Genomic DNA, 18,351 nt, shown 5'->3' on the forward strand with positions numbered 1-18,351 from the left:
TCCCAAACACACCCTTCTTCCCGCCCACGGCCCGCCTCGCGAGAGCCTTCAAAAGCGTTGTCATTTTTCTACAGAACCTTTAGTTGACGTGTCATATGGTGACCTTGGAACGAGTTTGCCTCCACACCTGAGTCTGTTTTGCCTTTCTGTTTGATCGCTGTCGACCCGAATAAATTGTCAACTTGTTCTCGGTGGACCTTCTTTAAACTTTTCAAAATGGAGTCAGTACAAAGGATTAAGACTAAGGTGAACACGCAGAGTTTGGCCTTCTGGCCGGATTGTCGGGGTCTCGCCGGCCGGGTCGTCAGATGTTGGTCGTTGGTTCGGCTGGCGCGATTCCGGCAGTCTGGCTAGAAGGTCAGATTTCTTCCTTTGGGATAAATGGTAGCCACTGCAAAATTCCTTCATCAATTACATGTATTGAACAGGGGTTGGACAAAATCATGCAAACACCTAACATTTTGGCTTCGTAATCATTGAAAATAATTGTTGGCATTAGCAACATTCTAATGAAGTTGAGCATCTCGTATGGCCGGCACAATCCCCAGACCTCAACATTATTGAGCATTTATGGTAGGGTGACCATATTTTGATTCGGCCCGGCCTCGAGTTACTTGAATTTTACTTGAGGTTCACTCAAAGGTTCGTATATCACTAACATATGTTTACTGGATAGTAAAAAATCATTTTTATAAAAAAAATAAAAAATATATATATATATATATATATGCATATATATATATGTATACTGTATATATAGCCATATAGTAAAGAGAACATTTCAACAATTCAAGTAATCAAATAACAATTCATATTCTCAGAGGTTCCTCAACAGGCTTTATCCTTCCTATAAAAATAATCAAACGATAAAAATGCAAAAAAACAAACAAACAAACAAGAATAAAAACGAATGAAATGATGATAAAAAATGGAAATGTAGTCCAGTCAATACACACACACACAGTAGGGTATGTGCCAAGTAAGCATTTTTATAAATTACTATCATGACAATTGTCGTTGACAAATTATTATTCCCACTCTATTATTATTCTCATTCAATGTTCTTGATTGCACGCAAATAATAACCTAAATAAATTGACAAACTATTCAACCAGCACGTTTCAAATGCAGCAGTTCAAAACTACATCTCCCGTAATGCCTAGCGCGACTTAGCTCACTGATAGCTACCCGATTAGCAAGCACCGGTAGCCGAGGCAAAATCAAATATTGCTGTAAAATCATTGGCAGTGCAACGATACGACAACAAACGGGATTTTACAGATAACGCCAGTATAAAGCTCTGACATAAGTCAACAGTTGCCAAAAAGTAAGTTTAGCAAGTGTACCTGTAGCCTGTGAGCTCCTGTTGTGACGAAGGTTTGTTTGTAAATGAGAATTGACAGTTAACACCATGATAAAGCCAGTCTGACTGTGCACTCATGCACAAATTTGTATCCAAAGTAGAATAAAGGTATTTTCAAATTAATTACTCTTTTGGGTACATGAGCATTTGATTATATACGTATTGATCGTAAAAAACTCTTAACAACTGGGCAGGCTGTCTGGGAACACGTCACAGGCAGCACAGTACCATAGTATTCTGTGCAAAGTGCCCGTCAATTTCAACACACGCTAATCGGTCCTGCGAAAAGTAACGAAAACCGGACATTTTCATGAATTTATAAACCCGGCCGGACGCCACGGACATGAGGTGAAAAGTGGACATGTCCGGGCAAGAGGACGTTTGGTCACCCTAATTTATAGTCTGTTTTAGAGATTCAATTAAAACGTCGATTTCCGCCGCCATTGTCGTTAATAGAGTTGGAGGGTATTCTAACTGAAGAATGGCTTAAAATTCCTTTGGAAACAATTCAAAAGTTGTATAAATCAATACCTGGGAGAACTGATGCTGTAATTGCCGAAAAAGCCAGACCTACACCATATTAAATTAGTTTTTGTTGATTTCTTAAAGGTGTTTCCATTATTTTGTCCGACCGCTGTATGTTCAAAGGCACTAAATTGTGCTGATCAACACAGATATCGTTAAAAAGCATTACTTTCTAAGCGAGTCACTTGCTTATTCTGTGCTAATGACCTGTAATTTATAATGTTTGTTGTTGCTAGCCGCGACCAGTGCAGAATCAACGCTTTCATCAGTAGATGCATATTGGCCCATTGAGGTCAGAATGTCCTTTGGTCGCCAGTGCTGACACCTCACATTTGGAAATAAAACTCACATACATACCAATTAAGTGCCTTCATTTAACTGTTCTGGGCATTGACATTTCAGTTTGCTCCCTGGTCCAAATGGAGGCTGCAAATGAAAAAAAAAACTAACTTCTTTTTCATACTCTCATGCCTTATGTTCACCTTTGAATTAACAAGTAGGTTGTGTTCTAAACTGTACTACTTTCTTTCTGTTTACAGGGTTTAGAAGAGAGAGTTTATCAATCAAGAGAAGAAGAGCGACATCAAACAGTTTTACAGACAAAGGAACGACAGGTAGTATATAAATTACTGAAGCTGACTATGGAAATGAAAATATCAATCGATTACAAGGTGAAAACAAATATTTTTGCTGTAACTCTTATGTGCATTTTTAATCAGGAATGTCACAGTTGTCTTCTATTTTAACTATGTCATAACGTGGATTTATTACTGGGACCTAGATTGTTTTATTATTAAAATAAAATGTGAATTTTAAGCCAGTGGTTCATAAACATTTTAGAGTAACCACCATCCCACCACCAGAGCTGGGTAACCAAAAATTTTACTCAAGAGCAACATTACTTCAAAGTAATATTACTCTTGTAAAAGTTGTCATCCAAAAAATGTACTCAAGTACAAGTAAAAAAGTATTTGGTGAAAAGAATACTAAAGTAATGAGTAACATTGTGAGTAATTGCTTACATTTCTGTTTGGTTTTAAACAATGGTATTTTTCCAGCACAGTTATCTATATAAACTGTTGTTATTATGATACTATACAATAACATATTACATAACCACAATGAGCCAAACAAATACAAATACAAAATACAAAAAAAATGGAATTCCGGCGAGTGAAAAAAAAACAGAAACAGAAATGAAGAATTATTCGTCCAAAGAGCATGAGTGCCCTCTAGTTGAGAAAATAGTTCCTAGTTGGAATAGTGATTAGTTCTTTCATATTTACTATTATGAAATTAAAAAGATCATATCTCCGGTTTTCTGTGGTCAATCGGTGCCAAATAAAAACAGAGAGAGGTTAAAATCCGCACCTTCGAGTCATACTGAGGGCAGCGCTTTATGTCAAATACTTCATTTTTTACGGTGCTTTAAAAACGCCATGTGATTGAATAGGGTAGCATGATCACAGAACGGCAAGCTTGCGTATGATTGGTATAATGGAGTCATGTGATTATTGTTGCGACGTCTCACTGGTGAAATTGGTAGAGCTACACGGCATTGCTGGCCAAAAAAAAAAAATCTAATATGTTGAATAAAGAGGAAAAATGTAACGACTTGTGTAGCCCAAAGTAGCGGAGTTAGAGGAGCATTTTTTTTCTTCACAAATCTTCTCAAGTAAAAGTAAAAAGTATGGCTTAGTGAAACTACTCTTAGGAGTACATTGTTCTCAAAAAGTTACTAAGTAAATGTAACACAGTACATGTTCCGCGTTACTACCAACCCACCTCTGCCCACCACCATGGCCAACATTAAAATACAGTAGTACAAAATGTTACAAAAAAAAAAATCCAGAGGTTTTTAAGAGCCTCGGTGTCACCACTCAGATTTCAGGTAGTGCATGTATGTATTGAGTTAAAAGGTGTTACACGTTACACACATTGTTCCTAATTTCTTTGAACTGAAACAGTTCTAAAACATTTAATGTGAACATTTTGTAGTTAAGCTAAATGTACCGTAATGGATCATAAACGGATAATTTGAAGATTTAATTCCGTTTCATGTACCTTCAGAAGAAGCATGGTACCCTGGTGGTACTCGAACTATACAGTACTTTGAGAACAGCAACAATAGCCTTTAAGCTATTAGATCATGTGTGAATCAATCCATTTCAACTAGGAGGGCTGACAAGGAAAGATCCTCATCTGCTTTACAGTGACTCCCTGAGGTGTATTTGGCTTAAATGAGATGAACAGATCTTTTCTGATATGAAGTCGGATATCCATCTTTGCTTTTGACGCACGTATGCAGTGACTCCAGTTCTTGTAAGCCTTATTCCTAGAATCCTTTTGACTTCCTGCAGGTTTGACAGAGTGGACATCTTGGTTTAACATTGACCATCCTGGGGGAAATGGGGACTACGAGCGGCTGGAGGCCATCCGCTTCTACTACCGGGAGAGAGTTTGCACGAGGCCCACGGCAATGGAAGTTCGCACTACGGACTGGGTGGCGGCAGCAGATACGGGAGAAGTGGTCCACTCAAGTCTAGATAAGGGGTTTTGGTGCGTCAACAAGGAGCAACCTTATGGACGTACTTGCTCCAACTACCACGTCCGCTTTCAGTGCCCACCAGGTAATAGTCCAGGAGCAGTAGTTATTAAAACAAGGACACATTGATTTATGAATCTCCTAACATTTGAGATTGAGGCTGTCACTTCTGTGTTCTGTGCCATGAGCCAAAATTTGAGTTACAGCTAGTGTTATTTCATTATCAGTTGCGCACTGTTGGCTTTCCGATACTATACCGAAACCAATGTTGATTGAAAAACATCCACAAAATAACTTTTTTGTGGCTTGCATAAATTACTTACCTGATGGGAAAAAGCTGCTATCATGGTCCTTATATGTTACCCAAACTCCTGATTACTTTCCTTTCACTTGATTGTCTCACTTCTGCTATCAGATCATCTAAGAATAGCAGCTGCAATAGGCACTGAATTCAGGCACCACGTGTTCACTTTTATTTGGTCATGTTACGATCAATTAGGTCGGAAACAGTAACCAATTTGCACTGTGTTTTAATAATAACCCTACGTCTTAAGTCTTCTTAAGCCTAAGTCTTCTTTGTCTCCTTCTTCTTCTGTGGTTTGATGGCAGTTAGAAACTGAGGGGCCGTTTACATTGTGACACTCCGAGAATACGACACATTTCATGTTTGCATTTACAGCACATGTCTTGGTTCCGTCTCCATTTGAACGATGTCGCAATTACGCGTGAAAACGATGTAGTAGTCATGCCAGGCTCTAGGAGGCAGTGCATTTTATGCTGCGACAGCCAATGATCCACTTCCTTGATAACAGCCGCCTCAGCCCGAAAGACAACATACCCGCCCACTCCAAGCAATGCCGTGCACGCATTTTTAAATTTTGTTTCAAAAGGCACAAAAAACGTGAACATAAAATATTATTTCAATTAAAAATATTATAAAAAGAGTAAATTAAAGCCAACTAGCAGCGACTGCGTAGGCCCAAAGTGACGTGTGCCAGTGCTGACGTCATCGGAGCGAGACCGTTCCATTCATATGGTTGCAGAGCAAGCCCCTCAATCGGATTTTTCCGCTTCGTAGGCCGGAATCAAAAGTTTGCGTCTTTGCCTTCCGTTTTCGCCATCACCGTGTAAAGACGAGGCCATTCCCAAACACAATCTTGGTGTTGCAGCGTCACCATATAAACGGCCCCTAAATCTTAAAGAGTACATACCATGTGGCCTCCATGCGTTATTTATGAGTACTCGCTGATACCGATACCAGCATTTTAGTGCCGTAACAGGTCTCCTTTTAATATTAGGAGCAGTTTACATGGCGACTCTGTGACACAAAGACGCAATGATTGTGTTGTCGGCGAAGACGGAAGGCAAAGACGCAAACCTTGGAATCCTACCTCCAAAGTGGAAGAATTCGATTGCCGGGGGTTGAGGGGGGGCTTTCTACGCATGCATATCAAAAACTCCTGCGGCGCGGGATGGCGCAGATAACGTCAGCACTCGTACACGTCACATAGGGCGTGCACAGCGGTGCTTCTAAAAATTAAAAACAGCAAATATGGCGGAACGTTGGCTTTAATTTACTGTTTTTATAATATTTTTAATTTAAATATGTTGAATGTTTCCATTTTTGTGCCTTTATGAACAAAAGAAAATGCCATTGCTTGGAGTGGGCGGGTATGTTGTCTTCCGGGCTGAGCAGGTCAAAATGCATCATTTGCTGTCGCCTTGTAAATCTGCAGTGCCCCCTAGGGCCTGGCATGAATACTACACCGTTTTCATGCGGAATTTTGACATTGTTCGAATGGAGATGGAACCATATAGATGCAAACATAAAATTTTTCGTCTTCTCGAAGAGTCACCATGTAAACTGCACCTGAGTATTCAAGTTTCAATACATTCAAAATTATAGTTCTTGTGATTATCAGATTGTCCCAACATACGATACACATTCGAAAACCACTTTATGGCTATTGAATTTATAGGTCAAAGTACAACAACATCTTGTCTGCTTTGTCACTGATCTACTTCTTTCTTGGTGCTCAGAGCAGAGTTACTGGACCGAATGGAGCGAGTGGGGTCCATGCACGACAACCGTTTGTAACGATGTGGGTGTCCAGGTCAGGCAGAGGAAATGCATGAGCACACAGCCAATGCCTCTACTCTTGGTTCCGGCCTGCCAGGGCCACCATTCAGAGAGAAGGGAGTGCTCCACCCCTCCATGTACAGGTTATTGTAACCTTTACTTTAGTAAAATTAATTGGGACCATCTCCTAAATTTTCTTCATGTTAGTTAATTTCTCTTTTGGTTGTGTGTGGTTAGCCAAGTGGGGTCCTTGGGGTCGCTGGGGGTCTTGCTCTGCCACATGCGGGGGCGGTCGGAGGATCCGAAGGAGGACTTGCGTGAGGACCTCGGAGACAGTACAGTGCATTGGACGCCCTGCTGAAACTCAAAAATGTGGCAAGAATCCATGTCCTGGTATGTAGAATGATGTACGATAACAATGTTAAAATTCATAGCCTGCATCTTTAACCTCATCTTATTGTCTTGACAGTCAAATGTCAACGCGTGTGCACCGAGGGCCACCCTGACGAAGATTGCAGCCGTTGCGTGTGCGATGGCCACGTTTTGCATGGGGATGTTCACAGTGTGACGGGAGTCCCTGTGGCGGGGGCCCTGGTGGCATTTGCCGACCACCCCAAAGTCATACGTGCCCGGACGGATGCCAAAGGTCACTTTAGGCTGCATGGAACCTGTTCGTCTAACGTCACGTTACTCATCATCAGGAAGGAGAAGTTTTCTCCTGTCACTGTCTCTTCTACCAGTAACAGCACAGGCCTATCCTGGGTGTCTGCTGTCCTCAGATCAGCTGGTGAGTAGGGCTATATATTGATCTGGAACGAGACATTGATCGAATGCCTTTATGTCAAATCGAACCATGCCAGACTTTGTAATATCAGCAAATCTAATATCGTTCTTCAATAAAATCAACAACGTACCAAATTGTCAGGAAATTGAACCCACTTGTGGCTGACTATGTAATATCAGCAAATATCGTATTGTTGTCCAAAGAATCAAAATCACTTTACACACATTGTTTTTATATGTATCGTTTTGATGATACAGTGGTCCCTCGATTTTCATGGTTAATGGGGATCAGAACCCACCGCGAAACGTGAAAAACAGCGAAGTAGCTCCCCCTCCCATATTTGTTTTTTTTTGTGCGCTCAATGTATTTATTCAAATTTAGCATTGGAAAGAGCTACATGTTTTTTTCACTTTTTTCCCAAAGTATAATATATATACAGTATATATACATGGGTGCACATATTTTTTTTTGCCCAGGTTCTCAGATGAGGACCTGGAGATGTGACTTGGTCCTCATTGAGCTTGAGAGCCGACCCGCCTGATGCAATAAAATTATGACAAGCTTTACTTAGAGCCAATTACCTTTAATTAATTATATTAACAATTAACGATTGATTAACATCAACTGGCACAACAAAATTGCCATTACTTTGAAGTGAAATGTAAAGAAATAAACATAAAAGCACTAATTCAAAATAAAGGGCATTATGCGGCTCCCACATTAACTCCAAGCCTTTGTAAAAGTGGGATGTCCTCCTCATAAGAGCTCATTAAACGTGCATGCATTAAACACGTTTGTCAGTGCATGGCGCTGTTCTATATTAACTTTATTCCACCACTTGTCCATAGGGCGAGTGGGGTCCTGTCTAACAACGCCACATTGCCACATGCTCTGTAATTTTCGTGCTTTTCAAAGTTTGGATGGCTGAAATTATTTGACCCTATGTAAAATGCGCTGCTCTTATCAGCGACATTGGGATTCTCACGACAAATTTTGCACCACATTTCCGTGCGAACATCATTTGCTTCTAGCCATGGTACCTCCTGCAGCCACTTTTCAGTAAAAGTCCTTTTTTTCGATAGCTCCGGTGACGTCTCTGTCATCTGTCTGTCTGTCTGTCTTTTGACGGGGGTGGGGGAACACGGAAATAATTACTCAGTGGGGCCTGCCGCTTTGACATTTTGAGAAGTGATTTTCTCGTGTCCGCCGCAAATACAGTGGTCAGCCATCGATACGCAAAAGCGTATGGAAGCCGTTGAGGGCCAGCGCGTTTGTCTATGTCCAGTACGCTTGTGCGCATGCGGACCACTTATGTGCACCCCTATATGTATATACGAATATATATATATATATGTATGTATATATATACATACTGTATATTTTTATTATATTATGTATATACAGGATATAATGTATGTATATATTTTCCCCAAGTCGAAGCTTCCATGATCCTAATAAATTTAATAATTACAAAAATATATATACAGTACTGTGCAAAAGTTTTAGGCAGGTGTCCTGCCTAAAACTTTTGCACAGTACTGTATATATTTTTAAGCACTTCAAATGTAACAATTACGATACGTTAGATACGTGTTAAACATGTTACTGTCCCACCAAATTATTCTAAAACAAGAATAAAGTAGAAAAATGCTTGTCTTTATTAAAAGTTTCATTAAAAAATACGCTTTAAAAAAAACAACAAAAAAAAACAAGAATAAAGTAGAAAAATGCTTGTCTTTAATAAATGCTTTATTGCATGAATCCACTCAAATCCGCTCAAACTGCTCACTTACACACAATTAGTTGCCCCAGCAACTGTTTAGCAAGTTAAACAATGATTGACACATACGGCACTTGAAGTTTCGGCTTACAAGTGTCTTTGGCAAGATCAAACCTTAACGTCTGTCAATCATCGTTAACTTTAATAAGCAACTCCAGTGCACTGCCCGACCAAGAAAAGCGGCAGGAGCAAGAGTAAAAAACTACGCGATCGAATCGGGACAGCTCTATAAAATACTGCATTTATTATTATTATTATTTTTTTTAATTGAAAAAACTATCCATGATAGACTGAGGGCGCAAAGTTGGAAGTGCAAAGTGGCGAGGGATCACTGTATAGCGATCTGAATTGATAGATCGATTAAGCAACAATATAATCAACCCAATACAGTGATCAATATCGCCAACAAGTTTTGTTCAAAGAAAGTTTTCATTCTAATAGACGAAATATTTCAGCAACAAAATTATGGAAAAATTCAAAATTGCTTTGTATGCTTTGTAACTGAGAATTGATATCATATTGTAACGTTATGAAATTGTTTTTTTGCACCCCTACTAGTAAGTAGGATAGGAATGTATCCATCCATTTCTATAGTGCTTATCCACATTAAGGTCGCAGGTGAGTTTGTGCTTCGGTCAGTTGACTAAAGTCACCAGAAATGGTGCGAACCCACTTCAACTGATTCTGGCCAGTATTGCCACTTAAAACACCACTTATAGTTGTATAGTTCATCCATCCATCATTTGTTTTCTTGAATACCATTGTTTCTCCACAATAGTTTAAGAGCTCTCATAACGAAACTGATTAACACATCAAGTACAATTTCTCAGTTTTTAAGACTTCACAGCAGCACTTATTTGGTTGCATGGGAACAACTAAAAAGCAAAATAAAAAGCAACCTTATTGTGCTGCTTTTAAAGCCCAAATTCCCCCAAGTAATCACTCTCCAAAAGCAAACGGGCCAAATGTGTGAATCATAGGTAATATAAGTGAATGTTACAAGCTCTCAAAGCAGTCTTTCAGGCTTTGCTGCTTTCCCACAGAGAAGCCCTACATTGTGAAGCACCCCGAGGACAAAGTGCGTTACGAAGGTGGCCGTGTGCTGCTGTGTTGCAAGGCAACAGGATCACCAATGCCTGACAAATACTACTGGTGAGATGAATACAAGTGCTATTTTCTTTGCCTCGGCTCAAACAGGCAACATATCACATTCGTTGACACATTTCAGTCACTTTTTCCATAGCATTTAATTGATTTTTTGCCCTTCCTTTTGCAATTATGTATGGTCAAGGTACCACAACGGCACTCTGCTAGACAGAAAAGTGTACAAGTACCAAGAAGAACTTGTACTGAAAGACCTGAAGCTAGAGCAAGCTGGGCAGTATTATTGCAAAACCAGCAGCTCTGCAGGCAGCATTAAGTCCTCCCCAGCATCCCTTACTGTCATAGGTAAGTCTTGGATATCTATCACCCCTGAACTACCGTGTGTTTCTTTTCCCAACACATAAACCCAGCCAAAACCAGCATCCAACAGATAATACTCTCTTTTTAGTCAATGCACAGTGGTACGATAAACTTGACGATCTGTCTGACTCCACAAATGTCCTCTAAATCCATCACAAGATCAAGCAAAAGCACAATTCATTCCAAGTCTTTAGAGACGGAATATTACAGTTTAAGAGGAAGTGACCTCAAACTTTAGACCTCATCTGTGAGTTGTGTCCATGCATTAAGTGGATAAAAAACACAGACGTCTGAGAAAGCAAGTGAGGGGGGAAACATTTAACGGACTATTTCTTTTGGAGGCGGGGGGGATAAAGGGAAAACAATCACAGAGTATGGCTGTAATTCAAGACGATTTTTTTCATTGTATTGACTATTTTAAAAAGCATTTGGTAAAAAAAAAAAAAAAATCTCACAAACGGTGAGATGAACTCTAATATGACAATGAATTACTACCTCTGTTGAGAGTCACAAAAGAAATGCTGCATTTTCTAGGTGTGTCTTAGTTCAGATCAATGATTCTCAAATACTGCATCATGACCAACATGCGTGCTCATTTATTATTTTTTTAATTCATTTGGCTGCCATTGAGCAGGAGGTGCTGGCAGCGATCCAATGATCACAGTCAGCCCCTCCCAGTCAAAATGGATTGAAAGTCTAGCGCTGTCAATGGCAGGTTAACTAGGGCTTCCTTGATTAATTGACTAATCAATTAGCAAATGAATTGTGATAAATTGTGATAAATCATTTAGAGCAGGGGTCCCCAACCTTTTTTTGCACCACGGACCAGTGTGATTTGGGTCTTTTTTTCACGGACCGGTGTTCTGTAAAATTTTGCACCCTAATAAAATTTTGCTCCCAAAGCTTTTGTGGCGGTGAAAAAAGGCCTCTTTTATATTCAGTTGGACTCTCTGTTAGGGCAAGGTAGGCAAAGTTGATTTGGACCAAGATGTGAGCCGGAAACAGATGAAGTGTGAAGTGGCATTTATTGTACAAGGACAAAGTGTTGAGCGGCTGGTGGGTTGAATGAGCAATGGCTGTGGCTGTGGCTGTGAGGGCTTTGATGGGTGGGTGTCCTGATGGCAAAAAACAGAATTAGTTAAAAGTTTAAAGACAAGAGTCACAAACTACAAGCTTAGTTGGCCGATGTACCAATGGTGACTGGCAGAATCATCTGGCACCTGCTTGCTGTCCAGGCCGAGCCTTATGAGCAGTGTTGATTGATGGTGAGCTGCAGGTGCACTCTCAGGTGATCCAAGATTGGAGTGATTCCAGACATCAAAAACAGGAAGTGTTATACCGATAAAAGCCAGCAGAGAGGAGTGTGGGCAAGGACCACCACACTCTCAATGTTATCCAACGGTGCTAAAAAACTATTTACATCATAAACATACATATGCAACACGAAAATGGCGTAAATTAATGCTTAACGACACGGCGAAGTCATTAAGTGAGAGAGCTGCGTGCAGTTTTTGTGTGCAGCTAACATGACAAACGTAAGTTAATATGCCTTTCTTTAAAGAAAGTTTGTAGTGTGTACTTTGGAATCACTACATTCGTAGTCATTTTTAACATTACACGCATGCAAAATTTGCCAAATTTGTCTCTTAGCGATGTCAGGATATTCCGAATGACTTTAATCCAGAACCTCAGTAGAGTTGTTGTCTCAAATGTACAGTGGGGAGAACAAGTATTTGATACACTGCCAATGGGTGTTCCAATTGGCAGTGTATCAAATACTTGTTCTCTACACTGTACGTTTAAGGTCGCCGTCATTTGCGATCTCTACAAGCTGATATTCCTGTTGCACAGACATGCTCGAATCACTCGGTTCATTCACATACGGGTCACGAATCCACTCCTTCGCAGTTTGTGGGTCTTTAGTGATTGGAAAGTAGAATGGATTTTGTTTTCTTCGAGGTTGTAGGCTCATCTTCTGGCTCGTCAGGTTCCTTTTTCCCCGTAAAAAACCTGCCCAAAGACGTCTGTTTTTCAGTCATTTTGGGGGGGGGGGGTAATTATTTTCGGGAACAAATGTATGGGCGACGACCTACCTCATACGTTATTATCGAGGCCAAGCGCACATTGATATACAAAACAAGATGTACTGCTAACAGTCCAATCAATGCATTTCTATGACGACCTCCTATCCTGTAGTTGTATATCTAGAGTAGACAGGGATATTGGTGTGTTAAGCGGCACAGGCCAAAGTCAATCGGCCAGAATACAGTCTCTAATAAATTATTTATTGTTTTTGCGCGGCCCGGTACCAAATGCGCCACGGACCGGTACGGGTCCGCGGCCCGGTCGTTGGGGACCCCTGATTTAGAGACATTGCTTAACTCATGATTGTCCAAATCCTTTAAGCCTCTTTAAAACACATTTATTATTTTTTTCTCCCCATTTTTTTACTTTCCCTATAAAAAGTGGGAAGTGACTTCAAGTTCTGCTCTGAGATCCCCAATTTGGCCAAATTTTAAAATTGTCCTATATGCATGTGCGATACATCATTGGAAAGCTTAAAATCTCAATTTTCTGGCGGAAGAAAAATTTTGAACTGGAGGGCATTAAACCCCTAAACCCTAACTCGAGGTGAGAGCATGACAGAGCATAATTAAAGACTCCATGATTTTAACGAGATAATACCGTGTACTTACCTTGTTTCAACCTAAAAACTCAGTGTAGCATATCTCACCGAATGTCAAGGAACAGCTGTGAAAGGCCACAGCCAGACTTTTTGGGGATTTTATGGGTGAAACACAGTAATATAACAACGGTCGCAAATTGCAGAAATCGTAGACATCAAGGTGTGGTCGAGATTTTCTTTTTTAAATATTTACCTTTTTAAACGTTTTTTTTTTTTTTTTTGTCTTTTTTTTTTATTTGGATCAATTATTTATCAATTAAAATGTCGTGGGAAAATGCGGGCAGTAACAAAAAATATACAATTAAGTGATAGTTATGAGGTAGATATCCGTGACCTATTTACAGACACTATTGTTTTCATTGTGATGTAATTTTAAAGTCGTTTTTTTTCTTTAAAACTAAATATTAGACACCAATTAATGATTCTAAGCTAAAAATGATAGACATTTAGAATAATAAATATAATTACGTACCTTCTTTTTATGGCTGGGTTGAAACAAAAGCGGTTGCGCAGGGTCTGTAAACGGGGGTCTCCTGGGTAAAACGGACAGATTAAAAGTAGTTTGGGGGCTTAATGCGCCATGAAACTGTTATGGCAGCATATAAACATATTGTTTTATCAAACACAACAGTTCTTTTGGCTTAAAATATAGCAGTTTATTGTAAAGAGGGGTGCAAGAGCAGAATCTGCCTTTTCAGCAATGTCTGTGTTTTCCGCCACATACATTTAAATTTTTATTTTATATTTTTTCATTTGAAAAAAAAAACTTTTATTTATTTACAATTTATAATCAGAAAAAAAGGTGAGGAATCAATGAAAATTTTCTTATTTTCATTTCTGGGATTCAATTTCATTTCTGGGATTTAATTTAAATAAATATATATATTTATATATATATATATTTAAAAAAAAAAAAAACGTTCTTAGATACAGGGGAAAAAATATTGATTGTCTGATTTCTGAATTCTCGAAATTTTACAAAAAATTAAGTTTTTAACTTTACTTTCATCGGCCACACAAATTGATGTGGCAGGCTGCATCTGGCCCTTGGACCGATGGTTTGACACACTTGCAATAAAGCCTTGAAACACTGATTCAAAATTGGCATATAGTACGAAAACGCTAGCAAGTTATCATTTTATATTATGTGTATTGTTGAACTTATAATCACCTTTACCTTTCAGATTTAGCACCATTTATCAAGTATTATTGGAGATCAAAATAATGATTAAAAATATGAATGAACTGCACCAGCCAAAAAATGCTTAATCAATAGGAAAAAATATAAGTCGGGCGGAGCTTATTAAAAAACAATAAAATATATATATATTTTTAAATAGCCTTTTTTTCTTTCTTTTAGGTGTGTTCAGTGTATTATTAAGAATTAGTATTGGAAAGATACATATAAGACATACCCCCCCCCCCCCCCCCAAAGTATTGTCTAAAAAAAAAAAAAAAAAAAAAAAAAGTTTAAACATGTTACCGACCCACCGAATTATTTTTAAACAAGAATAACGTGGCACAATGCATGTCTTTATTAAATGCTTCATTGAGTGAGTCCACTCAAATCCGCGCACACTGGTCACTTACACATACACATTGAGTCGCCAAAGCACACTACAGCTAGTGTTTAACAAGGTCAACGAGCTCGTACATTCGGCGCCTTTCAAGGTAGGCGCTCCCAAGCTTCTCTGGCAAGATCACAGCTTCAGAGCTGTCACTCATCGTTAACTTTAACAAGCAAGTGCTTGGTGAGCAAGAAAAGCAGCAGGAGGAAGAGGTGAGAGGCTGTACGTGATTGGATTGGAACATCTCTATAAAATACTGTATTATTGATTTTAATCGAGAAAAAAAAACACTCCGCAATGGACTCAGGGCACAAAGTTTGAAGCGCGAAGTAGCGAGGGATCACTGTAAATCGCACTGGAATAAGTTGCATTATAGTACATCATAATAGCAACTATAAAATTGGGAACAACAGGCTAACTAGGCATTAACATAAAATATTAACAGTTATTCAGACAGCAATAGGCTCAGCACACACCTAGAGTGCCCTTCTCGCGGATGTCGGCGTGAAAAAAAATCTATATACAAGTCACACCTGAATATAAATTGCAAACTATGAAAACAAATGCGGCTTACTTCTTGAAATATTGAAACCATCAAAACATTGCAGACCAAGGTACGCCCTGCATAGCAGTTTTGCAAAACACAGTTTCAGATGTTTTTGTGCAGCAATATTTGTGTGTGTACTGAGAACAAGTAGTAATGTTTAATGTTTGGCCAATTGATCATTTTTATATGTCGTTTCAAAATAACTTACTCTGGTTTATCGCAATTTCACAGCAAAAGGCGCTCCAGCGTGCAATTCCACTCCTGAGGCACATCTGATCAGACTGCCGCTGGATTGCGTACAACCCGGGACGAACTCCAAGTTTTACAACGCAGGCCGCTGCCCTCATAACAAATGCGCTGGCTCTCTAGACTTTGATATGCGCTGCAGAGATGGAACCGCTTTTTGTTGCGGTGTCCAAACGATGGAAACTCGGACCATTGACTGTGGGAGCTACAGCCTTCCAATACGATCTGTATCCCAGTGCAGCTGTCAGAAGTGTGTGCAGCCAACTGTACTTGTGCGAGGGAGAGTGGTCACTGCTGATGATGGTGAGCCACTGCGATTCGGTCACATATACATTGGCAAAGACAGAGCAGGCACTACTGGATACCAGGGTGGTTTCACCATTCAAGTTACTCCTGACACTCAGAGATTGGTGGTGAATTTTGTTGACCCCACTGAGAAATTTATTGACACTCCCAAGGTGTTCATTTTGGACAAAAAAAGTGGATCCATCTACCACGACGTGAAGGTGATGAGGAAGCAGGCTCCCATTGATATCGACGCTGGAGAGACCAATGCTATTAACCTAGGAGAAATGACAGGTGAAGACCCGATTGGCCAGTTAGTCATTCCAGCCAATTCCTTCCACAAAGATAATGGAGAAATTTATGAGGGAACCGTAAAAGCAAGCGTCACATTCATAGACCCAAGAAATATCACTACAGCTTCCGCAACCCCCGGTGACCTCAATTTTGTGGACACTGAGGGTGACATGCTCCCTCTGAGGACTTATGGCATGTTCTCTGTTGACTTCCGTGACGACAGCAACAAAGAAGTACTCGGGGCTGGAGCGGTTCAGGTCCTTCTTGACACACAGCACGTAAAAATGCAAGAGCATATTCCCAAAATGAAACTATGGTCTTTAAATCCTGATACTGGAGTCTGGGAGGAGGAAGGCGACTTCTCTACCACGACAACTACAGGAGGCCATGGACGAAGCAAGCGTGAGGAGCGTACCTTCCTCATTGGCAACATGGAGATAAGAGAACGAAGACTCTTTAATTTGGACGTGCCCGAAAATAGACGTTGCTACGTCAAAGTTCGTGCGTACATGAGTGACAAGTTCCTTCCTGTTGAGCAGTTGGAAGGCGTTGTGATCAGCTTGATCAACCTTGAACCCAAGCCTGGATATTCCTCCAACCCGAGGGCGTGGGGCCGCTTTGACAGTGTCATAACCGGCCACAATGGGGCCTGCTTACCAGCCTTTTGTGATGCCCAGAGGGCCGACGCTTATACAGCTTATGTAACGGCAATGATGGGTGGTGAGGAACTGGAGGCAGCACCATCCTCCCCAAAGATGAATCCAAACATCATCGGAGTGTCCCAGCCTTATCTGGATAAAATAGACTACCAGCGCTCAGACCACGAGGATCCAGCTCTGAAGAAAACAGCTTTCAAAATCAATTTAGCAAAGCCCAACCAAAATAATCTTGATGAGACCAATGGGCCCATATATCCTTATCAAAATTTAATAGCCTGTGAAAATGCTCCAGTTGATGCGAATCACTTCAGATTTTTTAGGGTGGAGAAAGACAAATACGAATACAACGTTGTACCTTTTGAGGAGACTGATCTGACAACTTGGATAGGGGACTACCTCTCATGGTGGCCTAACCCTCAAGAGTTTAGAGCGTGCTTCATCAAAGTTAAGGTCCATGGACAAAAAGAAGTAATGGTCAGATCGAGAAACCTCGGAGGGTCACACCCAGAGACGAGGGGCAAACTTTATGGCATCCGAGATATACGCAGCACTAGAGACATGCGAGAGGCCAACACTTCAGCAGCTTGTGTCGAGTTCAAATGCAGCGGCATGTTGTTTGACCAAGCTGAGGTGGATAGATCCCTCATCTCGATCCTTCCACAAGGGAATTGTCGCAGAATCGCAACCAACAGCCTTCTGCAGGAGTACCTCATCAAACACCCTCCAGTTGCGCAAAACAACGACTCCCATGCCTTTAACATGCTAGCACCCGTGGATCCTCTGGGACACAATTATGGCATATACACAGTCACAGACCAGAATCCAAGGCTTGCTAAAGAAATCGCCATCGGCCGCTGCTTTGATGGCACCTCGGACGGTTTCTCTAGAGAGATGAAGTCAGATTCAGGAGTTGCTTTGACCTTCAGCTGCCCAGAGAAGAAAATCAACAGAGAAAGCCTCTTCCAGCGACTGCAGACCAACCCGGGATTGACACTGTCACAGATGGCGAGGGACATGAGGGAGATGGAAGGCCTGCAGGTGCAGAGGTCATCCACTCGAGTGGTGGCCTATCCCTCCGAACAACAGGGCAGGACCCAAGGTCGAAGGGTTGTCACTACAAGCAGGAGGAGGACGGTTATGCGCACACAACAACGCTAATGATAGAGACAAGAGGTAGGTTTTTTTAATTTATTTATTTATTTTTTTTAAATACAACAAGCGTCAAACTCATCTCAGTCACAGGCCACACTGTAATTATGCTTTCCTTGCCATTGCCTGACATTGAAAAAAAAACTTTTATGATAAAAACGTTAGTAGTCGTTGATCTTTCATCAATGACTTTTTTCACTGTAATTTATCGAAAATTATGAAGTTAAAGCACATGATTTACTTTTGTGGGCTGTGAGGTTGACACCTGTCAAATTAAATGTTTCATCAGAAGCAGTGTTGGGAATAACGCCGTTACATAATGGCATTATTTTTTCAGTAACGGGTTAATCTAACTAATTATTTTTCCGCCGTTACC

General features: G+C 40.4%; 1 protein-coding gene across 1 annotated transcript in view; it reads left to right on the forward strand.

Moving 5' to 3' along the window:
* Positions 1 to 18,351, forward strand: part of cilp2 (cartilage intermediate layer protein 2) — a 35,077-nt gene that overhangs the window by 14,778 nt on the left and 1,948 nt on the right. Inside the window, exons 2-9 of the mRNA XM_057840214.1 lie at positions 2,428 to 2,502; positions 4,249 to 4,518; positions 6,474 to 6,656; positions 6,751 to 6,906; positions 6,983 to 7,300; positions 10,121 to 10,229; positions 10,369 to 10,526; positions 15,574 to 17,999. Coding sequence (XP_057696197.1) covers positions 2,428 to 2,502; positions 4,249 to 4,518; positions 6,474 to 6,656; positions 6,751 to 6,906; positions 6,983 to 7,300; positions 10,121 to 10,229; positions 10,369 to 10,526; positions 15,574 to 17,984 — 3,680 coding nt within the window. The 3' untranslated portion in view covers positions 17,985 to 17,999. The remainder of the gene's footprint in view (positions 1 to 2,427; positions 2,503 to 4,248; positions 4,519 to 6,473; positions 6,657 to 6,750; positions 6,907 to 6,982; positions 7,301 to 10,120; positions 10,230 to 10,368; positions 10,527 to 15,573; positions 18,000 to 18,351) is intronic.

The sequence above is a fragment of the Corythoichthys intestinalis genome, chromosome 7 (genome assembly GCF_030265065.1).
Source record: "Corythoichthys intestinalis isolate RoL2023-P3 chromosome 7, ASM3026506v1, whole genome shotgun sequence".
Classification (NCBI taxonomy): domain Eukaryota; kingdom Metazoa; phylum Chordata; class Actinopteri; order Syngnathiformes; family Syngnathidae; genus Corythoichthys; species Corythoichthys intestinalis.